Here is a 23,670-nt window from a genome sequence, read left to right on the forward strand (position 1 = left end):
CTGGAGTCCCAGGATCGAGTCCCGCATCGGGCTCCTTGCTCAGCGGGGAGTCTGCTTCTCCCTCTGACCCTCCTCCCTCTCATGCTCTCTGTCTCTCATTGTCTCTCTCGCAAATAAATAAAATCTTAAAAAAAAAAATTAAAAAAAAAAAAAGACTCCTCACCCGGCCAACACCCCGGGATCTGTTTCAGTTGGTCGGGATTGGGACTCAGAAATGTGCATTAACAGCTAATGAGCCGAAAGCTAAAGCTCCTCGGGTTACGACTTGAGGAACAGCTAGTCTAGGCAGATGTGAAGGTATTTTGACCTGGAATCTGAATCGCAGATCCTTAGGGTGGGACCCTGAGGACTCTCAGCTGCTCATAACAAACGCCAGTTTAAATTGATGGAAGCAAAACTGGAGATTTGCAGGTACTGCTCCTGGATACTGGAGAGCAGACGCAGTTTCAGGAACTGCTGGATCGAAGTACTGAAACCCCAGCTGAAATCCTTCTCCATCCGCTGCTTAGCCTTTCTGGGGTTGGTTTCATTCATACATAGGTTGTCTCCATGGGGTGACCTCTCCAGGGCAGACTCTCATAGGTCCAGTTGGGGCATGTGCTCACCCTTAACTAATCACGGTGGACAGAGGGATGCATTACTCTCATGGACCAGACCTGGGCCACAGCCTTACCACTGAAGCCAGAATTAGGATCCCTCCCTCATACTGCCCGAACTCAAAGTGGAAGAGGGATGGTTTGTCAGAACAAAACCAGAGTGCCCCAGCCAGGAGGAGCCCTGGGTGCTGAGCAGGCTCTAAAAACAGCCAGAAGACATCATGGATGTCTATTGGCCCAACCTCCCATCCCGACAGGACTCTCTTGGAGGCCTGCCTGGAAACTGTTTCTGCCAGCCTCAGCCTCAGCGGTGGTCCCCTGCAATGGCCAGTCCCCATCTGTGCTTGGTTCTTGACAGGTGAGTGGCATGTGAATATCATCACCACAAATCAAGACTGACTCAGCTTCCAGCAAAGCAAAGGGCCCAACCCAGATCCTCCCAGTGAGTCAGGCCCAGCCTGGGCAAAGGAGGGGTGTCCAGGAGGGGTGTTCCCCCTGGGGACCATTCCAGCTAGGATCGGCAACCCCATCATATGGATGGGGAGACTGAGGTGCAAGAGAAACAGGGATCCGGTACCCAGGCCTCTTGCTTACCAACATCTGCCTCCAGCTGCCTTCCTATGGTTCCTCCCAAGCGGTACAAGCTGGCCCCCAAGGGGTTAAGTACAGAGCTCACAAGCTGCTTTCTGTGGGCTGACTCTAGTCCACAGGTGTGTTTTGTTTGGCTTGTACAGGGTTTACAAATATTTAATAGTCAATATGTTTAAATTGGGAGATTTCACATAAAAGCCCAGATTTCTGGCTGTTTTTGTAAAAAGGAAATCTCTGGCAAGATGGGCCCACATTCCTGACTGTCAGGCTTGCCTGAAGCTGAGTTCTGCCTCCAGCCGGCCAACCTTATGCAGGCAGGGGATGTGTTATCTGAGCCAAGGGACTGTTATCTGAGTGGCTGTAGGCAGGAGTTTGTGAGCCCGGGATGAGCAGAATCTTGGAGAACATGTAGTGAGGGGTCTTCAGGTGGGCCCCTTCCTGCCTTCTCATCTCTTTATATCCTTTACCCGCTGCAAGCCAGGCCCTGTGCGGAGCCATGGGGCTCCTTGTCACCCGTGCACTGCCCTCATGTGATTCATCCACTTCATTGTCGTCAATGAATCCTCTCCTTACCCCCCAGAGGCAGGGGCTGCGCAGGAGAAGAAGCCTCACAGCGCCGGTGGGGTGATGGGACCTGCCCAAGGTCACAGCCCTCAGGTGAGGCAGGGCCTCTCAGGGCGGAGCTCCTGATGTACCTGTCACAGGTCCGGGATCCAGGCCACAGCGCTGAAAGGCTGATTCATGCTCACACGCTCACGGGAGGTTGACTCACAAAGAAGGGGCTGTATGGCTAGGCACACCTGGGGTGATCTCCCAGCTCCGCCACTTACAGATTACATGCCATCAAGTGAGTCTTGCTTCAGTCTCTATCTGTCAAATGAGGGAAATGCAAAACATCTTACACTGCAACAAAAAGGGTATCAAATACCCGTTGGGGGGGCTGTGCCATGAAAAGTAACTACAAATAAGATGGGTGTTGTTGCTGTAGGACAGTGGTTCTCACGGGGTCAGGGGCATTCCGCAGTGTCTGGATACAGTTCCCATCATCACTGCTATTGGCAACTACCGTGTGCTGCTCAGGAGGCCGCAGACTTCCTCAACACATAGGCCAGCGCCGCCCCCCCCCCGCAAGGAATGATCCAGTCCAAAAAAATAATCGTGCTGAGGTTGAGAAACTCTCCTAAAGTAGGACCCAGATATTTAAACATGCTATTGCAGTACCGTGTGATAAACAGGGGAGAAAGAAAGCACACCATGTGACCCAAGAAGACTGCCTGGAGGAAGTGACGCCCACGCTGAATGTGAAGGATGAATAGAAGTTAGGAAAGTGATGAGGAAGGAGATTGCTCTGAGTAAGACGAACAGTAAACATAAAGGTTCGGAGGGTAGAAAGAGCCTGACTTTTTTTTTTTTTTTTAAGGTTTATTTGCGAGAAAAAGAGAGTGCCCTCGTGCAAACACCTGAGCAGGGGGAGGGGCAGAGGGCGAGGGAGACAAGCAGACTCCCCACTGAGCGCAGAGCCTGCTGCGGTGCTCCATCCCAGGACCCTGAGATCATGACCTGAGCCAAAATAAAGAGCCAGACACTTAACCAACCAAGCCACGCAGGCACCCCAAGCCTGACATTTCTAAGGAAGTAAACTTTTTTTCCTTGTAGTTTACTCAGATATAATCAAGCGATAAGGAAGTAAACATTCATTGTGGCTGGAATGAAGTACAAGATGGGAGGCAGCATCAGACCATGAAAGGTCCCTGTAGGTCACATTCAGGAGCTTATACTTTAGCCTAAGAGGTGAGGGAAGTCACTGAAAAGATAGAACAGGGAGTGGCCTGGTTAGATTTGCTTCTGAAGACCCTCCTCCGAAGGGCCTGGAGGCAGGGAGGCTGGCAAGGGGCCTGCTGTGGGTAACCCAGGTGAGAGAGAGGCGGATAGATTTGAGGGATATTGGGAGCTTTAACAACAAGAGGATGCAGGGGTGAGGCAGTGAGAAGAAACAGGATGTCACCTGGCCTTCCAGCTTGGGCAACTGGGACGTGGGGGGGGCCACTCTCAGAGCTTGGCTAGAGCCAGGAACACGGTGGACAAGGCTGCAGAAACCACGTGGCTCCCAGTGAGGGGATCAGTTGGAAAACAAGCAAGTCCACTTGGACATGAGTTAGGGGGACGGTGTGGGGAGCACGATGGGGGTGCACAACAGGGGAGAGCTTACCCTGGCGCGTGGGGGGCTGGGAAGGGCCTCCTGAGGAAGTAATATGTAGGCTGAGCCCCAAGGGCCGCCCAGCCCAGGCCGGCCAGGGAAAGGGGGTTGGGACACAAAGTGAGGGCCCCAATTTGACAGAGAACCAGCACAATCCATCACAGCGTCTACACCTCTCTCACCAGAAAGGCCATTTTTTTTTTTTTAAAGATTTTATGTATTTATTTGACAGAGAGACAGCGAGAGCAGGAACACAAGCAGGGGGAGTGGGAGAGGGAGAAGCGGGCTTCCCGCCGAGCAGGGAGCCCGATGCGGAACTCGATCTCAGGACCCTGGGGCCACGACCCGAGCCGAAGGCAGACGCCCAACGACTGAGCCACCCAGGCGCCCACCAGACAGGCCATTTTGAGAGCCACATCCCCCTTTGCAAATATCCATGCCGAGTTTAGCTCATCTTCTCTAATTAAAAGAGTGGGTTTGTCCCTGCCTGTTCCTATCAGCCACCACCTTGCCACCCTGTCCAGCCCTGACCAATTGTCTGGAATTTCCCCAGGGGTCAGGAAGTCTCTTCCAGGGAGAGTTACAAGTGGGTCTGCACAGATGGGCCCCTTTCTAATGTACAGATTTCCAGAGCAGAAGGATCCAAAGTTAGTCCCCATTCTGCTGAGGTTTTTTTGCTTTCTAATCTCTGAACTCAAAGCTACAAGAAATAGAAAGTAGGTTCAATAAGTTGTTTCAAAATTCGGGGAGCTCCGTCCCTCCTGATTGATGGATTGCAGGAATGTGGAGGAGACGCAGTCTTTCACGGGTCAGGAGTCCTGACCCCAACTTATAATAAAAGCAAGTTAGCTTGATTCCAGAGATGGTCGCCCTCAGTTCCTCTCCTCCCCATTTGTCAGAGCTACACTTCAATCAAGAGGTCAGTGCTCAATAAATGGTAGCTATTTCCACTGATTAACACCTCGTAACACCCCTAGGAAGTAGGGACTGTTACATCCCCACTTTATTTTTTTTTATTTTTTACTTAAATTTTTTTCATTTTAGGGGGCGCCAGGTAGCTCAGTTGGTTGAGTGTCTGACTCTTGATTTTGGCTCAGGTCATGATCTCGGGGTTATGAGATGGAACCCCATGCATCGGCCCTGCACTCAACAGGGAGTCTGCAATTCTCTCCCTCTGCCCTTCCCCCACTTGCTATCGCGCGCTCTCAAATAAATAAATAAATCTTAAAATATTTTTTTTTTCATTTTTAAGTAATCTCTACCCCCAAAGTGGGGCTTGACCTCACAACCCTGAGATCAAGAGTCGCAAGCTCCACAGACTGAATCAGCCAAGCACCCCTTTCTTCCCCATTTTAGAATTGAGAAAACTGAGGTCCGGCCAAGTTAAGAGATACAGTGAATAAAGGATGGAACCCAGCTCAAGCCCAAACCTGCCTGAGCCCAGGGGCTTTCCTGGCCTCTGCTGGGCAAACTCAACAGAGTAAGAAACAGCTGGGCAAAATACAGTTCACAAAGGATCCCTTTGTGAAAGATTTCCATCAAAATGGTTTAAAATGTAAAAGGCTTCACGACCTGAAGCAATAAGCTTCAGTGGCTTGGAGGATCTCCTTTATGTAAAATCCCACATTTCAGGAAGGACTCCCAAAAAGTCACCCCAACGTAAGTGACAGTTCTCCAGTAGCACCAACAAGGAAGGGGGGTTCAATTCCGTTAAGCCACCCTTTTCCCTCTTAACAGGAATGTCCAAAGCCTGCAGAGAGTCGGAGAGGTCACTGTGTTTCCCTTTCAAGTGCCTCCTAGGCCGCCTCATTTGATCTAGAAACTCAAGGCCAGTGAGTTCAAATCGTCTCTAGGTGATTTCACATCTAACTGGTAGCAAGGTCAGCATTGTTAAGAACAGGAGTTAAGGGGCACCTGGGTGGCTCAGTCGGTTGGGCGTCTGCCTTTGGCAGAGGTCATGATCCCAGGGTCCTGGGATCGAGCCCCACATTGGGCTCCCGCTCAGCAGAAAGCCTGCTTCTCCCCCTGCTGAGTTCTCTCTCTGTGTCAAATAAATAAATAAAATCTTAAAAAAATAAAAAACAAAAAAACAGGAGTTAAGAGCATGGGCCACCCCAGAGAATAAGGTAGCTGTGTGATTTTAGGCAAATTGCTTAACCTCTCTGATCCTCAATATCCTCATCTGCAAACTGAGAACAGTATCATTACCTAATTCATGGGGCTGTTGCAAGGAGTAAATGAGGTAACGCTTATAAGGCCTAGACAGAGCAGGTGCTTTATCATTCTCAGCTTTTATTATTATTAACTATGGGAGAGAGTGATAACTATGTCCAGGAAGGTTGGGATCCCTTCAGAATGAAGGCCAATCTTAAGTGAGAATCTTTGCTGGGCACGACTCCTCAACTGTCAGAAGCAATTCCTGAGAACCAGTCCTCAATGGGGTATGATCTATGCTTCCATGATGCATGATTCCAGCTGAGTTTAAGTCTTCCAGCCTCTAAGCCAAAGTTCATAACCTTTAGGATATACCAGAATCACCCAGAAAGCTTGTTTACAAAGCAAATTCTTACAGCTCTCCTTCCAGGAGTCTCTTCTAGGTTTTAGGTGGGTGGGTTTGGGGTATGTTTACCAGACAGCCCAGGTAATTCTCATCCAGAGTCTGAAAGAATTGCTCTAAGCCGGGATAGGCGGGCTTTTCTGTAAAGGGCCAGAGTAAATACCTTTGGCTTTGTGGACCAGAGGTCTCTGTCACAATTACTCAACTCTGCTACTGTAGCACACGAACAGCCACAGACTTTAAGTAAATGAAGAGGTGTGGCTGTGTTCCAATAAAACTTTATTTACAAAGACAGGTGGGTGGCTGGTTTTGACCTGTGGGCCATCGTGTGCCATCCCCTGATCGCTGCCAGCCCATATCTCTTCTATATAGAACCAATAAAGACACAGACATGTGTAAAAAAGTGATATATTTTTTAATTTAAAATTATGACCTGGAAAGAAGCAGTCCGTTTAAGTGATCCAGGCCTCCTCTTTATACCCAATTGGAACAGATGCAATATTGGCTCAGATTGCCAACCCCAGAGAAAAGCCAAACCAAGCGGCAAAGCCTCAGGAAGGCCCCACAGCTTCCCTGCCAGGGGCATCAGGCTCCATGGAGGGAGGGGGCCCCGGGCTGCCAGGGGCTGCTGCTTTTCAGCCCCACTGGGGAGCTCTCCCTCCATCACCCACCCCCTCACCAGCCTGATTCCTCTCCACGGCTCCCTAGCTAGCGCTGCACCTGTCCTCCACAGGGGCCGGTGGGACGGCAGTCACCTCCCAACCGTCTTCGGGGGCATCTTCCTGTGATGGGAACAGTGGAGCGAGCAATTCCACACATACATTGCCCAGAAGGGCAGCACCTTGATTGTTTAGCTGAGATCCGGAGCCTCACGTTGTCACCACTGGTCACGTGTAGCCAAGCACCGGCAGCAAAATGGCAATCCTGGGGAATGATCTGGGAAGACGCAAGGGTCTCAGTGATCGAGGGTGATTCTGAAAATGAACCAGACAAATGCTATCTGGGTAAACTCCCTCCAAAAGGGGAGAGAGTGTCAAGATGGAACAGGGAACACTACCTCCTTCGGCGCTCCGAGGTCAGCTCTGCTCTTCCCCGAGAACAGAAGTCAAGGTCCCGATTCTTAGGTCAGCTTCAGCTCTCCCACCTCAAACATTCGGGGCCAATCAGGCCTTCAGATGCACCTAGCCAGTCAGTGGGGGTCTCACAAGAACACGCACGAGGCGCTGAATAATGTGAGAGGGAGTCCAGGGTGTGATGCCCTTTCCCCCCCACACACACACTTTTTTTTTTTCTTTTTTCCCCACACTGAGTGTCAGAATCGTGCAGTCAGTAGACAGGAGAGGAGGAAGAGTGTGGCCAGAGCTGCCCACCCCTTCCCAGGAGGGGTAGGCATACAGAATAAAGACAACTGGCTTGAAGCAAGCCTTCTGGAAGAAGCCAGCTGGTCACCTTAGACCCACTGCAGCGGAGCAACAGGGTTCCACGCTGGTCTGTTTTCTCGCAAATTTACAGCACCCAAAGCCTAATGCTTGCCCTGAGTCAAAAGCTGTCAGGACAAACCACGAAAGGGCTGCCCCGGGATGCAATGGAAGACCGGATGGTGGCCAGGCTATCCCCAGCACACCCAGCATCCCTGAGCCCAGCAGGCCGCATCCTGGGTGTACTGCAGAGGCAGCTGGGGGTCTAACAAGGGCCCCTGCTGGGCCCGGAGTGGGGTGGGGTGTGGGGAGAGCACAGATGGACTAGAGTCCCCTGAGAACGGAGGCACAGTGGGAAGGAGAAAAGGGTGAAGCTTCCTCCTCAGGCCCAGTGACTCTGCCTCCCGAGGGAGGAGGAAGGTACTGTACCAGCATCACGGACATTGTCTCCTTCAACGGGATGACACTGCGGGCTGGGGGAGCATTTCGGCACAGGCCCCCCCGCTGCGAGACGGCTCCGGGTAAGAACCTCCGCTCCAGGTGTCCTAGACAGAGTCTGGGTCATGTCGCAAGCCCTGGCTCGTGACACCACGGGGAGTATGACCGGCGCCCAACCCCCACCTAGCCAATCTTCAGGCCCTGAGCAAGGCAGCTCACGTGGTGGGGGTAAGACAGTTCGGGTCCCAGGAGCCCAGCAAGTTCGCAGTCTCCTTCACTTCTCAGAAACAGCGGACCCCTAACAGTCGATCAAAGAGAGAGCCGGCCACGTGGCCAGCCCTAGCCTAAGGCCAGTCACAGAACCCACTTACAAGACCACAGTGGTGTCATCCAATCACAGCACAAGGCTGGCGCAACCCCTGCCCTCATTGGATGATGCTGTCCGGCTGCCCGTTCTGGGCCACCTGTCCGGGCTCCGAGGCAGGCGTGGGGTTGGGCGTGTTGCTCTGCAGGTAGCGGCGGAAATCTTTGATCATGGGCCGGAGGACCTGGATGAGGACGCTCAGCGCTGCCTGGGTGCCCTCCATGGCCTGGGCCTGGCGCTCCTGGGCGCAGGCCTGCACCTCCTGGGAGCGGCGGATCATCTGTAGCAGGTCATTCTGCTGCTCCAGGTGCTGGGCGATCTCCTTCACGTGCAGATTGGTGACCCGCTGCTCCTGGATCAGCTTGGCTGAGTTGAGGGCTATGCGGCTCTTGAGCGCTTGGGGTTTGACCGAGGTGTCAGCGTGCTGGGGCATCATCTCCACGGGGGCCTCGGCTGGCAGGGGCGGGGGGGCCTCCGCCGTGCAGTACTCTACCACACCCTCCTCAAGCGTGTGATAGGTGGTCTCCGTGGGGACTGCGGGGAAGAAAGAGCAAAGGCAGTGGCAGGTCACCTTCTAGAAAGAATGGAGCTGGCCACATGGGGTAGAGAGGAGGCCATCAAGCCCTATTCAGGGGGGAATTCAGGTCTCCTCTGGCTTTATAGCTATTCTCGCTATAAATCTAGAGTCTAAAGCATTTAGAATCTACTTGGTAACCAAAGGGCCGGCCCCAGATCCGGCAAAAGCAAAGTCGCTAACAACAATACAACACTGGCAAAAGATTTAGAGCACCCACTATGTGTCAGGCACTGTGCCAAGCCCTTTGCACTCGTTAGCTCGATGCATCCTCACGATGACACCAAGAGGCAGGTACTGTCATGTTCATTTTTGGAGATGAGGAAACAGACTCAAAAATATGCAGTGACTTGCCTAAGGTCATACAGTTTATTTAGCAGGTCCAGGAAGCAAACTCAGGTCTCCCTAACACCAGAGTCCAACTTGCTTGTAACCACCCCACTGGGATGCTTCCAGCTAATCAAGGCAGGGCCACATGCTCCCTGCAGGGCCAGCACGCAGCAGCCATCTTGGGTGGGACTCTACCTGAACTGTTTGTAGCCACACTAGTCCTATCTCCCTCCTTTTACGGCCAAGCAGAAAAGGAGGTGGGAGTGGGACAGCAGTTGCGTAAGTGCCCAATAAATGCCTCCCGTCTCCTTGATCACCTTGCCCAGTGGAATACCTACAAGTCACAGGTCCTTCCTGTTCTAGAACAGCAGCTGATTTAGACCAGTGTTTGATCCTCTTTTCCCACCTTGATATCCTTAGAAAATACGACTGCAGGGGAATGGCACTCACACATACACCCAATTTCCTCAAGCCCCACCGAGAATTACTGATTGATACGAATCATAGCCCAGCACAAACGAGCAGTTAATAGTCACTGGTACAAACCCTTACCTGAACTAAAAAGTCCAACCAAACCATTGTCGTTCATAACTGAAAACCTTTGAAAGGAATTCTGGGTGGACTGTTTGGGCCTCCACGCTTGTGGGAAAGGTCAATTTTCTCCACCCTTCAATGCCAACATCAGCTCTGAGTCCCCACCCCAACCAGGAAGCCCCTTCCTCTCCTGAGTCCTCAGATTCTCCTGACAGTGCAGTTATTCATGTGTGTGTCTTATCTGTCCTACTAGAATAAAGCTGGCCTGTATTTTAAACACCTTGGTAATCCCAGTGCCAAGCACAGGGTCTGATGTGGAAGGAATAAGCACTAGTGTCTGAGAAGTGAAGGAATGAATAGATTAACACAAGGAACCATGAGGTTTCTGAGCAGGGCCTGATGAATGTTCACTGCACTGAATACCCAGAACGTCTTTGTCCAGAATAGATGTCTTACTTGGGTATTATTATTCCCAGCTATCTGTTCATTCGACAAGTATGTCCTGACTGCCTACAATGTGCCAGGCCCTGCGATAAGTCTTGTGGGAATACAGACAGGTCTCTGTCTTCAAGGACCACATAGTTCAGTCATGGACATGAATGGTGGCAAAACAGTTGAGGGCAATCCAGCTCATCAGAAGCCCAGACTGCGTGCTGAGGAAGTCCCAAAGAGAACAGGATCACTTCTGTCTGGGGAGCTCTTGGGAGGCCTCATGGTCTTCCAAGACTCCCATCTGACCTTTGACCCTTGGCAGCCAACCTTCCCCAGGCTGCCCCAGCTCTTGGCTGGCCCTTCCCATTTATGCACGACAGACTGGGTGGGAGAGGTCACTCACTCTGTGTCAGGGTGACCGTGGCTGCAGCTGCAGTGGCTGTGGGTCCGAGGGCCACGGGGTGAATCTCTGTGGTACTGGGCAAGCTGATGATGGTGGCCTCGCCCAGCAGGTTGCAGATGCGCTGTTGCATGGGGGTGAGCAGGACGGGGGCTACAGCTGGGCCACCGCCGCCACTGCTACCACCTGTCCCAGGCCCTCCGGCTCCATCCTCCTCAGTGGGCCCTGGGGCCTCGCCACCCTCCACCGCTGCCCGGACCTGGGCAACCTTGCGACGGACCTCGGTCTTGAGGTCAGACCACTTCTTCTTGACCTCAGGCAACTCCCTGCGGCAGGTGGCCACAGCGTTGACCCTTCTCAAGATGCCGTGCCAGGCCGCACTCTTGGCAGCCAGAGGAACCCCGGCATTGAAGTGGTTCACCAGCAGGTGCTTCTTCAGTTCCAGCTCCTCCACGATGATCTCCACCTCTCGCTCAGAGAAGTTCATCTTCCTTTTCTTGGCTGGGACGGCCATGGCCTCTCCCCACCACCCTTTTTAAAGAAATTATAATCCCCTCAAACGCCCCAATTCCCCCTCTCTTCTTCCCCAGCCTCTCCCCTCACCCACCCCCCTACAGGGGATAGGCCGGGCTTGCCCCAGGCCAAGCACCAGGCCTTTGGTAACCCCCCTCGCTACGCAAAGTGCGTAGGGCCCAGCCCCGACCGGCTCGGCCGCTGCCAGCCAGCTGCGTAATGGCTTCCTGAATCTGCCTCTTCCGCCGGGGTGTGCGGAGATCCGCCCACTTCCCCTCTTCCCGCCTCCCAGAGCTTGTCCAGAGGAACCCGCCCTCCTGGTTGGTCTGGGCTCAAACGTCACGTCGATCACTGGTTCTTTTGATCTGTCGTTCAACTAAAGGGCACGCCTACTCACTGGAATTGGCCTGGTCATTGGTCTAAAAGTGTGTCTGTCGCTTCAGAGCGCGGCGCCCACCTGCCTTTATTGACTTCCATTGGAAAACTGTTCTGTCCTTCAATCGTCAGCATTACGAGTATTACGCCGTTAAATTCAGCTATTTTATTGGTAGTTTAGGGAGTTAAGAGTACCAAAACCTGGCCTCCTGAGGATACCTGAGTGCTTTCGGCCTTGAGCCATTGGCCAATTAATTTTTAATTCCACTCACGGGAGCAAACGCTGCATCGCAGTCGCAGCTCACAGTTGCTCCTCACACAAATCCTATTTCCCACCGGAGACTACGATGTCTCTGTACAGGACCGCTCCTCCCATCCTTACGATTCCTCAGTCTAAACAACGTTTCTCAATAGAAACTGGACACGGGGCCTTCCGCCTGCTAATCACAGAACTTCTGCCTATCGCGGCGTGATTTCCTCTCTCCGGCCCAGCTCAGCCAATCCCCGCCTCCTTCAGTTTGAATCGGCCGTAGACTGAGCAGGGATCGCCCCGCCTTCTCCATTGATCCAAGCCGCCCGGGGCGGTGTGGGCGGTCCTCGAGGAGGCTCCGCCCCGGCCGTGTGGCCGTCCAGGCCTGTGACTGGCTGGCGGCTCTCATGAGGGCGTGACCAACGAGGGGGCGGGCGGCGGGGCGGGGCTCCCGGAAGCGGCCCCTCCCGCCAACTTGCCGGCTTCTCGCAGCCCGCGCTCGCCGTCTGGGGACTGCCGCGTGTCTTCCGCGTTCTCCCCGCCGGCCAGCCGCCCCCGCCCCGCGCCCGGCGCCCCTGCCTCGCGCCCGATGGTGAGCAGTGTGTTGTGCCGCTGCGTGGCTTCCCCGCCGCCGGACGCAGCCGCCGCCGCCTCGTCGTCCGCCTCGTCGCCGGCGTCCGTGGACCCGTGCGGAGGCGCCGTCTGCGGGGGCCCGGACCACCGGCTGCGCCTGTGGAGCCTCTTCCAGACTCTCGACGTCAACCGCGACGGCGGCCTGTGTGTCAACGACTTGGCCGTGGGGCTGCGGCGCCTGGGACTGCACCGCACCGAGGGCGAGCTCCGGGTAGGCGGCGCGCACAGTCCGCGCGGGCTGGGAGGGGGCCCCTTCGCGCCCCAGCTCCTCCGGGCGGTCCGGGTGACAGGTCTGGGCTGCTTGGTGATAGGTCTGAACGACCCGGCTTCTTGAGCAGCCCCTTGGAGCGTGGCAGGTGTGGTGGACGGCCTCTTGGACTGGGAGGGACGCCCCATGTATGCCCTGGTGGGAGTGGAGCTGCTTTTTGACCTCTGTGGGCGCTTGGTCTGGGGGGAAAAGGCTCTTCGTAGGCACAGGTGGACACTCTCTAGGGCTGTCTGGTGGGCGAATAGCCCTTTTTTGCTCAGGCTTTCCCCAAAGTAGAAGGCCAAGTCTCCGGAGTTGCCTTTTGTCACCTCCTGACCTCCAAGCTAAACTCGATGCCCTCCCCTACCCCGCAATGACTATTTCATCCATTCTTCAGCGACACCCCTCCCTTCCCTTCTTGTTTCCATGCCAGCCGTGGGCCCTGATCTGTTCCTCTGAGAAGCATGTGGGAGTAGCAAAAATGCGAACTGGGGTTGCAGGCAGATCTGTGACGAAGTGGGTGAGGACTGACAGTTCTCATGGTTTAGGCTCATCCCCATTAACATGCTTATCCAGAAGATGGGATCGTGATCTAAAGTGAAAGAAGCCAGGGGGGATATTCTTCCTAAACGGGAAAGTGTTGCACACCTAGGAAGGGATATTGTTACTCCTATCCTGGAGTGGGCTTTGGCCAAGAGGGATGGGGGGGACAGAGAATGGCCACCTTAGGTCTGCCAGAAAGGGAAGTGCTGTCTTTTCTTTATAAGAACCTGAAGCAGAGGCTTATCCCTTCCCCTTCCGTCTCCCCTGCTGTTTCCCCAGCCTGGCTTGCTAGCTTTCATTTATTGTGGCTTAACTTGATTTCCAGCCTGGGCTAGAACTTCCGAGTACTTTACCTAGTAACCTGTTTCTCTTCTGAGTTTGTTTGGTTCATTTAAACATAGAACAGTTAGAGAATCTCTCATAGCTAAGTATGAGAAGAATCTGATCAAACACCAGTGAATTTGAACCCATGTGTTGGTCAGGTGGATGTGTCTCAGGTGTTTTTAACTCCTGCCCACAGTATATTTGATTAACATCTAAAGTATTTAACTTGCGATCAGCCTAGAAGACCAAAAGTAACACTATGTAAGATAGAATCTTTGGCCAAGTCCAAGAGGCTTAGAGACAAGTTTAAGATTTTTGTTTTTCTGCATTTTACACAAAATAAGTGTTGTGAGCTAGATATTCTTTTTAAAGATTTTATTATTCATCTGAGAGAGAGAGCACAAGCAGGGGGGAGAGGCAGAGGGAGAAGCAGACTCCCGGCTGAGCAGGGAGCCCAAGGTAGGGCTCTATCCTAGGACCCAGAGATCATGACCTGAGTGGAAGGCAGACACTTAACTGTCTGAGCCACCCAGGCACCCCTAGATCTTTTTCCATACATATCTGATGAATAAGTTGCCTGGAAAGATAAGATGGCTAAACTCAGAGGGTCTGTGCTTTAGGGGCTCAGTGAAGTGTGAGCCTAGGTGAACCTTTCTGCTTTTGTGAACCCACCCACTTGACATATGTTGCCAGACACATCAAGGGCATTTGGCTGCAGGTGTTATTCAGTATTTATACATGCTTTGTGCCTCAGCTGTGATTCATGATAACATCTGATATTGATGCTCATCCTTTTTTTTTTTTTTTTGCAGTAAATCTGTGAGGGCAAATAAGGAGAAAGTGATCATTTTTCTTTCCAGTGTTAAAAGGAAGTTGTTTAATTAACCAAAGGGAGCTTTGCCCCTTGGGGTCACATTGGCTCTAAAATCCTTGACTCTGTGACTGATCTCAGTTCTGTGATATGAAACAATTCTTTATCATTCTTTTGGTGTGTGGAGTTAGTGTGGATTTGATTTCTACAACTCGGCTTTTAAAAATAAATTATTGTACAGCTTGAGAGAAATTGGGGATGATCCATTTTATTCATTTATAAACAAGCTAGTCCTGTGGCAAATGTCGTTGAAGTATTAGTGAACCTGCCTTTTGTAAATAACTGGGCCACAGGAAGACACCCTCCCTCATGAACCCCCCATACCACTTCCTGTTGAAATTCTATCAGTATTAGCTACACACAGAAAAAGCAGTGCTACAGTTTGGCAGAACTAACAAAGCCAAAAGGGAATGTGGGGGCCCTTCGGTTTGAAATGGGTCATCTGCTGTGGGAATAGGCATTGAAAAACACAACATCAAACTTTGGTAGCTGCTTCCTGAGACCCAGAGGACCAGTCCGAGATGCTAGGGTTTGCGCAGGAACCCACTGTGAGTGCTTATCGGTGGGTGGTGTGAACCCAGGCCATGTGACCACACAAATCCTCGGGCTGGCCTACAACAGGTCAAGGCAGGTTTTCTTTAGACACGAACCAGCAGTTTAGGGCACCTGCCTTTCTTTTGGAAGAAATTGGGACAGTTGAGGAAAATTTACTTAAAATGGAAGTGGGCAGAGAAACCCAAGGCAGCCAGTCAGGGAAATTTTCTTTGTAAAGGGCACATGAGCCAGAAGCCCGTCCTGGGACAAAAGAGGGGCAGGGCTTATTAAAGAAAGAAAAGAGATGACGATACCGGTGATGACTTTGGGAGTTGAGGCTTCAGCTGGAGCTAATTATAGATTGACTATTTAAGGCAGTTTCATGTGACCAAACTCAATCTTTGTTTTATTTTTTTTTTTAAAGATTTTATTTATTTGAGAGAGAGAGAATGAGAGAGAACCCATGAGAGGGGATAGGGTCAGAGGGCAAAGCAGACTCCCTGCCGAGCAGGGAGCCCGATGTGGGACTTGATCCAGGGACTCCAGGATCATGACCTGAGCCGAAGGCAGTCGCTTAACCAACTGAGCCACCCAGGCGCCCCAATCTTTGTTTTAAAACAAATTTAAAACCTAGGCTAGAACTCGGGCGGCCAATTAGAGAAAGAACACAGCTGTATGACATGTGAACAGTTGTCCTTTTAGCTGAGGCTCATGGGCCCTCTTACAGGACTGGTGTTTAATGCAGGTGAGGATTCTAGAAGACGGTCGAGTTTGCTCCTTCAAAGACATGCACCTGTGCCATTGAATTTGAGCTCCACAATAACTTTGTGAAGGAAGCAGGACCTTTTTCACCCCCATTTTACAGAGGAAGGAGCAGAGGTCCAGAAAGACAGTAAAACAGCCTCAAAACTCATTTGGCCACTGAGGAATTACACCAGAGGAGCAACCAGAACTGATTCCTGCTCCACTCTATAACTACACCAGTTGTATAGTTTCCGAGGGACACGCAGAGTTCCAGCCTGGGCTTTGGGAAGAACTTGAGAAAGATCCAGTTAGAACCACATCTGTTATTCCCAAAATAGATTTCAAGATTATCTGGAGATTATCTTATCAAAGAACAAGAATCCGCCCTGCCCTTATTCTCCTTGGCCTATACGTGAGGCAATCTCTGTTAACTTGAAATAACTGAATAGAATAGAAGATCATTAATGTCAAGTTGGTATTGCTTAATCAGACAGTGCTGTTGAACTCTATCCTTTTTAAATGTCTGGCCATTTGTGTGGAAGGTGCTTACCTAAATAGCCCAGACTTAGGTAAGATCATCTGCAGAACAAAGAGCCCGTTCATAGAAAAGGGATAGACAACATTTGGTAAAATATAATGGCCTATTAGAAAAAAGAAAAATGCTATTCGCAGATTGGATTGAATTTATATATTAAACTAATAGTGTTTTATTGTTGCAAAATTGGTTCCTGGCTTGAAGAATTGTCAAGTCAGCTAGAAGGGTTTTTTAAATTAATTGGTATTTGGAAAGGTGGAATCAGGTTCCCCGATCCTAAGACGAAATGGTAAGTGGGAATGTACCAGAGTGGGCCTGATCTGGAGCTTCAGCTGGATGGATTCCTTTGATGTTAAAGGAGTCATTAATTGTTGAAGCCTCACAGAAATCGCAGGGGATTGAGAGAAACAAAAACTTGCCGGTATTCATTTCTAGTCCTGCTGAGTACAGCCCCAGGATAAATCTAATGAACAAAACTGTCCTTATCCATATAGGACTAGTCTCGTTAAACTAAGTCTGGGCAGACTTTTCATTTTTAACCATTTCTTCTTATACTAATGTGAACTTGGCAGAATCAAAGAATTTAGTCTTGCAAGGGTCAGCGAAGGTCATAGGCCAGCCTCACACCTAGCGTGGGGAGCTTTCCTCCTGTAGCATCCTTCACAGACCATTCCATTGTGGACCTAGTTGGGGTCATTGTGAACTCTTTCTTATGTCAGACAGTATCTGAAAACTGCTGTCTTAGCTTCCTATAATCTCTGCTGCTGCTCAAAACAGGTTTCATCATGCATTTCTCCCATGATATGCTGTCCATACCTTTTGGGGTCCCTCATCTGAGGCAGGATGTCCAGGGAGTATAGACTTCCCTTGGAAACATTACACTAAGTCAAAGAAGTCAGTCACAAAGACCAAGTATCACATGATCCATTTATATGGAAGTCCAGAATAAGGAAAGCTGTAAAGACAAAGTAGACTAGTGGTTGGTTGCTTAGGCCTGGGAGGGGAGGGTAGGAGATAGGAAGATGATAACTGAAGGGCTTGGGGTTTCTCTTTGAGGTGAGAAAATGTTCTAAAGTTGACCATGGTGATGGTCGCATATTTCTGTGAGTATACTAAAAGCCATTGAGTTGTATAAATGGGTGATTTGTATGGGTGTGGATTTTATCTCAACAAAACCGCTTTCAAAAACCCAATACAGGGGCGCCTGGCTGGCTCAGTCAGAAGAGCATGCGACTCTTGACCTTGGGCTCATGAGTTGGAGCCCCCTGTTGAGTGTAGAGATTACTTAAATAAATAAATTAACTTAAAAACGACAACAAAAACCCCAGTACAGGATCTGTGGTATAAACCTGGGTTCCAATACTATTTCTGCTGCTTGCCAGCCATGTGACCTTGAGCACGTTACTCAACCTCTCCACGCCTTAGTTTCCTTTTTTTTTTTAAATGGCTGGGGAGGTAAGAGCTCCAAGTTGTTGTTTTTTTTTTTTTTTTAAAGATTTTATTTATTTATTTGACAGAGAGAGAGACAGCGAGAGAGGGAACACAAGCAGGAGGAGTGGGAGAGGGAGAAGCAGGCTTCCCCGCGGAGCAGGGAGCCTGACGCGGGGCTCGATCCCAGGACCCTGGGATCATGACCTGAGCTGAAGGCAGACGCTTAACGACTGAGCCACCCAGGCACCCCCACGCCTTAGTTTCCTTATCAGAAACATGGCGGTATGAATAACTGCTTCCTAAGGTGGCTGTGGGATTAAATTAGACAAAGTATATGAAGAGCCTAGCACAGTGTATGACACCTAGGTGTTCAACACAGAGTGACTTTTACGCCCACGGAGTCTTCGAAATAAGATGCCCAGAATTGGTTCTAATCATCTACAGTTTTTCCCCAGATGGTTTGGGTGAAGAGTGGAACAGAAGGAAGGAGAATGTCGGGCGGGCCTGGGTGATAAAGGTTGTGTAGCAAGCACCCAGGTAGGGCAGTCTCCTGTCAGCTGGGAGGGCCTTCGGCAGTTTGGGAGGACAAGTTTAGGTTGTGGAAAGTTTGTGCCCTACAGACATTAGGAATATGGAAACAAAGAAACCCTGTTAGCAGGAGATCTCTAAAAAGTTACTGAAGGAGTAGTCACTCTACACCAGAGGATGTCTTTGGCCCGGAGCGCCTGGGCAGCTCAGTTAGTTAATTGTCCAACTCGGGCTCAGGTCATGATCTCAGGGTCATGGGATCGAGGCCACCGGCTCCCCGCCCCGGGCTCTGTGCTCAGCCCAGAGTCAGCTTGTCCCTCAATCTAAAAAAAAAAAAAAAGGATGTCTTTGGCCCAGATATTTCCCTGGACGGAACCAAGCCCTTATGGGCTCTCACAAGCCTGTTGCCCATTTCGTGAGCCATGGATGGCCTTTCCTCAAATCTGAAGCTCACTTTGAAGTTGTGAAAATGGAAGCTTCAAGTGGAGCTGACTTCAAACCTTCGGAGATGAGCTCACCAGCCTCGTTATTTTGCAGAAGCGCAACTGAGACCCAGAAGTCAGGCTAGCTGGAGGCAAAGGCAGTAGCCGAGCCCAGGATTTTGACTCTGCCCGATTTAGCTCAGCATACCCTGCCTCCTTGCTTCTATGGCTGTAGATACTTCACCAGCCCTCAAGACTTTGCAACTTTTATTTTCACAGTTGATGACATTGACTTACATGTGTATAACACCAGCTCAGCATTTTAGGACCCCTGATGGTGCTCAGGAAGCAGTGACTCAAATGATAGGCACACCCTTCCCAAATATGGGATATAAAAGACTCAACACAATACCTAAAACAAAAACAAAGTTGTCTTAAAGGTGCACCTTCCTTTAAAGTAAATAAATGAACAACAAAGGTAGAGCCCAAGGAGCTTCTTATCTGCTTTAAACTCTAGGCCAGGAAGCTTGGAAAGGAGGTGGAGTCATGACTCATTTTCTAGGGCCAAAGGGTAAACTGGAGATGGTGGCTGTCCCTGTTCCTGATGTTGCTTTGTAAAGCCTTTCTAGCTCTTACTGTCAACCCTGGCCTCGTGCCTTCTCTCCTCCAGCCATCCCTCCTCGGCTGGAGTCTGATGTGACTCTTACCAAAACACAAAGAAAACCACCTATATTGTGTGGGAAAACTCTCAAAAAAAACCATTGAAATGCCAGTGGTGAAAAAGGGGGGGCGGGCAGAGGAGAGTTTAGGAGCACAGACTGCAATCTTGACTATAGGTGTGGCACAATTGAATAGTGCTATGGGTTAAAACCCGCCAGCCACAGCACCCACCTTCATTCAGCTGTTGGCCTTTTCCCGTCCCGCATATGCAAAACGCTGCTGCTGTCATTTTTTTGGTTACCGCCTCGAGGCTGAGTCTGCGTTTATATGATGTTAGAACTGGAAAGGTTTCCAAGGTTTGTCCAGTTCAGTCTGCCCGCTTGGCAGCCCAGAGGGCTAAAACGACTTGTCCAGGGTCCTGCAGATGCACTAGAGGGGGGAAGGTAAGGCCCCTGGAGCACCCCGTAGCGACGCATTTATGGACAGAGTTAACTTTCCTTTTTTCAATCACATCGGGGGTATATTCTTTTGCTGGAGGTTCTTTTTTAACCTGCATAAGGAGTAAAGATAGCATCTAATAAATCTATAGCTAAAAAAAAAAAAAATGCCGTTTCAGAATTGTTTCTAAGAACTACCTTGATATAAACCAGTTAGGCTCACACACAGTTCTCGGGGCTGCCCTTCACACCCTCAGCAGCTCTGATGCGCTTTGCTAAGGCAGCTGAGGGGTGGGTTTCACACCCCTGTCTTGGCTCTTCTCTGCAGTCCGCTCAGCACAGAGCAAGCAGCAGGGGAGAGCTATTTTTGCACTGTTCATTTGATCTCAGTTGTAGACTGTGATCCTGAAACCAGCTTTAAGAAACTGAAAACAGAGCGCCTGGGTGGCTCAGATGGTTAAGCGTCTGCCTTCGGCTCAGGTCATGATCCCAGGGTCCTGGGATCGAGTCCCGCATCGGGCTCCCTGCTAGGCGGGGAGCCTGCTTCTCCCTCTCCCTCTGCCTCTGCCTCTCTCTCTCTCTCTCTCTGACTCTCATGAATAAATAAATAAAACATTAAAAAAAAAAAAACTGAAAACATTTAGTGTTGCTTTAATAATAAATCTGCTGCCTTGCCTTTTCGAGGGGGAGAAGGGAAAGTGTGAATAAGGATAAAGTGGCTGCAGAAGTAGGCTCAATGTGTGCCAGTGGGTTTGGCTCCCCCTGGTCAATTTTGGATTGGTTGAGAAATTTGTGATCATTTTAGGTGATTGGGTTTTTACCTGCTGGCCTCAATACCACATTCTTTCCCTCCCCCTTAACGCTAGGCACCCGTCTGGTCTGAAGGAGAATCATGCGCTTCTAAAAGCACACACACAAAAATCATGCCATGTTTCTATGTGGCATAGTGCTTCTGCAGACCTTTAAATTACGTGTCGCATCTCAAAATCCCACACTTGGGTTAATTTTGTATGCTCCTACCTTTCTTTTAGAGAAAAGAGAAAGACATCTTAGTAGGCATTGACCTTGAACCTGGGCTTTGATGGGGACTGGCTGTTCACCAGGAGTAGACAGAAGCCCTCCCAAGAGTTTTCTCCAAAGTGCACTTCTCTTTCCCACAGTCAGAGGAGTTTCCTTTGGGGACTTTTTACTGAAGCTAGGTTTTTTTTGGTTCTACTTCCTAAAATGGAACTAAACTGGGGGATTTCACCTTCATCATTGTAGAATGGTCATCTTCGATGCCTTGGTTTCATTGCTGCCAACTGATGTGCCTGGCTCCGTCTCCTTGTCTCCATATAACCTACTTGGCCCAGCCAGTCCTCATTTCAAAGCAGATCAGTCTGGCTTTCTGTCAAAGAAAATCTAGCATCATTTTTCAGTTAAAAATAGAAGTGTTGGGGTGCTTGGGTGGCTCAGTCGGTTAAGCATCCAGCTCTTGGTTTCGGCTCAGGTCATGATAGGGTTGCGAGATCGGGCTTGGCGTTCAGCTTGGAGTCTGCTTGCGATTCTTCTCCCTCTACCCCACCCCCTGTGCAGTCAGTCAGTCAATCAATCAATAAATATATAAATATATAAATAAATAATTTATTTTTAAGAAGCGTTAATAGTCTTCCCTTTGACTATAGCTCTTCTGAACGGTAATAATTCTAAGATAGGTAGCAGGTAATTAGACTGATAGACATGAGTCATGGATCATCGCCTTGGAGTCAGTCACGGGAGATCTTTCTCCCTTGTTGTCATAAGACTCCTCAGGAATTTCCAATTGTCCTTCTGTGCGCTGCCCTGGGGCTTTTGCACCTTGGGCAATTCCTCAGGATAATTTGGAATGGGCTCCTGCTGGGCGGCCATTCCATTAGAATCTCGAGTTTTCTCTGCAAAGGACCAGAGATCCTGCTTGATCCAGCAAGTCAGTTTCCTGGATTCTTGGAAGAGTGGGTGACTTCTGCTGGCCATTATCCTATCTTAACCAGGTTCTGTTGATGTGTACAAGCAACAGCTACAGGAGGGTTACCCTTGCCTTCCTGGTCTCTGGCTACAGGCAATCTTTCATAGCCAGAAAAAGTGTGGGAGAGTTGTATTACAGGAATTGCTTGTAACGCAAAAGAAACTAATGGTCCCCCAGAGAATCACTGGTTTAGGTGATGGTGTGATGTAAGGAAGGAGAGGTACTACATTAACCCCCAAGGAAACCAAAGATACAAGAGAAGGTGCTTCAAAATAACAGTATCGGCAAAGTAGGCAATTGAACAAGTTTTCGTGGATCTTGGTCTTCGGTGCAGATTTTAAGATAAATAAGGCTTGGTCACTCCCTTGCCTCATTTATTTCCTTTCTTCTGCTTAGTCTGGGTTTACTTTGTTCTTTTCTGCTTTCTTGAGGGGGAAGTTGAAGGCATAGATTTGAGGTCTTTTCTAGTACGGGCTTTCCCTTCTACGTACTGCTTCGGCTGCAAGCCACAACTTTTTACGCGTTCTGCTTTCACACCATTCGACATACTTTCTAATTTCTCTTCTGAGTTCTTCTTTGACGCATGGATTATTTAGAGTTGGGTTATTTAGTTTCCAGACATTTCACTATTTTCCAGGTATCTTTCTGTCATTGATTTCTAATTTAATTCCATCGTGGTCAAAAACCAGATTCTGCACACGTTGAATCCTTTTAAATTTAGTGAGACTTGTTTTGGGAGCCAGAATCTGTTCAGTGTATACTTGAAAAAAATGCGCATTCTGGTCCTCATGGAGAGAGCGCCTTAGAATTGCCAGGTAGGTCAAGGTGGTTAATGATGTTGCCCAAGTCTTCTGTGTCCTTAGTGACTTTCTGTCTTCTTGTCCTACCAATTATTCAGAGAAGGGCGTTAGGATCCCTGACTGTAATTGTGGATTTGTCTCCTTTTCCTTGCAGGATTGTTGGTTTTGCTTTGTGTATTTTTAAGGCTCTGTAATGTGGTACGAAAACATTTAGGATTGTTATGTCCTCTGGCTGCATTGACCCTTTTATCATTATGAAAGGCCCGTGATAACATTCTTTGCTCTGAAATCTACTTTGTCTGATACCATATAGCCACTCCACTTTTCTTTGGATTAATAGGAACATGGTATATCTTTGTCCTTTCTTTTATTTTTAACCTATTGGTACTTCTATTTTTTTTTTTTTTAAGATTTTATTTATTTATTTATTTGAGAGAGAGAGAGAAACAGCATGAGAGGGGTTAGGGTCAGAGGGAGAAGCAGGCTCCCCGCTGAGCCGGGAGCCCGATGTGGGACTCGATCCCAGGACTCCGGGATCATGACCTGAGCTGAAGGCAGTCGCTTAACCAACTGAGCCACCCAGGCGCCCGGTACCTCTATATTTAAAATATGTTTCTTATAGGCAACATAGAGCTAGATCTTAACCTTTTTAATCCAATCTGACATTCTCTACCTTTTAAATGGGATGTTAGACCACTTATCTATACTGTTGTTATTGATACGGTTGGGTTTGAATCTACCATCTTGCTATTTGTTTTTTAATTGGCTGTTTGTTTTCTATGTGTCTCATCTATTCTTTGTTCCCTTTCTTTCTGCCTTCTTTTGGGTCAGCTGAGTATGATGATTCCATTTTGTCTCTTTCCTTGGCTTACAAGCCAACTCTCTCTCTCTCTCCTATGGTAGCTTTAGGGATTATAATACATATATATATACACATATATATATATATACACACAGATCTTTAACTTATCACAGCTTACCTTAACTGGTACTATATTAAATAGTTTAAGAATCTTAGTATAGGGCGCCTGGGTGGCTCAGTTGGTTAAGCGACTGCCTTCGGCTCAGGTCATGATCCTGGAGTCACAGGATCGAGTCCCGCATCGGGCTCCCTGCTTGGCAGGGAGTCTGCTTCTCCCTATAACCCTCCCCCCTCTCATGCTCTCTCTCTCTCTCTCTTTCTCATTCTCTCTCTCAAATAAATAAATAAAATCTTTAAAAAAAAAAAAAAGAATCTTAGTATACAGTTAACCCTTGAACAAGATGGGTTTGAATTGCGCAGGTCCAGTTCTACGTGGATTTTTTTGAAAAAAATAAATACAGTACGGTACTATAAATGTATTCTCTTCCTTATGATTTTCGTTTTTGTTTCTTTTTTCTTTCTTCTTTTTTTTAAAGATTTTATTCA

The 23,670-nt window shown here is 49.4% G+C and overlaps 2 protein-coding genes across 5 annotated transcripts in view; one reads left to right on the top strand and one right to left on the bottom strand.

Annotated features, from left to right (window-relative positions):
* Window positions 1-6,335: 6,335 nt before the first annotated feature.
* NAIF1 (nuclear apoptosis inducing factor 1) lies at window positions 6,336-11,156 on the bottom strand. 3 transcript variants are annotated; one of them, XR_004073867.2, is made up of 3 exons: window positions 10,435-11,156; window positions 6,999-8,695; window positions 6,336-6,877 (listed from the first exon to the last, which is right to left on the bottom strand). XR_004073867.2 is itself a non-coding variant. In XM_006751641.3 (2 exons), the coding sequence occupies exons 1-2, from the start codon at window positions 10,943-10,945 to the stop codon at window positions 8,223-8,225; spliced, it is 984 nt and encodes a 327-aa protein (XP_006751704.2). In that variant the 5' UTR covers window positions 10,946-11,156; the 3' UTR covers window positions 6,336-8,222. The 3 variants fall into 3 exon arrangements, 1 of the variants encoding a protein (XP_006751704.2); XR_004073866.2 differs by having other exon boundaries at window positions 6,336-6,915; XM_006751641.3 differs by having other exon boundaries at window positions 6,336-8,695.
* A 905-nt stretch (window positions 11,157-12,061) lies between these two features.
* SLC25A25 (solute carrier family 25 member 25) overlaps window positions 12,062-23,670 on the top strand; it is a 35,246-nt gene continuing 23,637 nt past the window's right edge. The window contains exon 1 of one of the 2 annotated variants that reach the window (XM_081803687.1): window positions 12,062-12,413. In XM_081803687.1, the coding sequence (XP_081659813.1) occupies window positions 12,159-12,413 (255 nt within the window). In that variant the 5' untranslated portion in view covers window positions 12,062-12,158. The remainder of the gene's footprint in view (window positions 12,414-23,670) is intronic. The other variant, XM_081803688.1, reaches the window with a different exon arrangement.

This window comes from Leptonychotes weddellii, chromosome 14, assembly GCF_054177405.1.
Source record: "Leptonychotes weddellii isolate Sample4059 chromosome 14, ASM5417740v2, whole genome shotgun sequence".
NCBI classification, from domain to species: Eukaryota; Metazoa; Chordata; class Mammalia; order Carnivora; family Phocidae; genus Leptonychotes; species Leptonychotes weddellii.

What these genes read in the sequence shown, in the direction of transcription:
- NAIF1 (XM_006751641.3), bottom strand. Translation starts at nt 10,945, where the DNA reads ATGGCCGTCCCAGCCAAGAAAAGGAAGATGAACTTCTCTGAGCGAGAG. An exon ending in CACGGTCACCCTGACACAGA is followed by an intron (nt 8,696 to 10,434) that starts GTGAGTGACCTC and finishes TCTTCCCCGCAG; the next exon opens with TCCCCACGGAGACCACCTAT.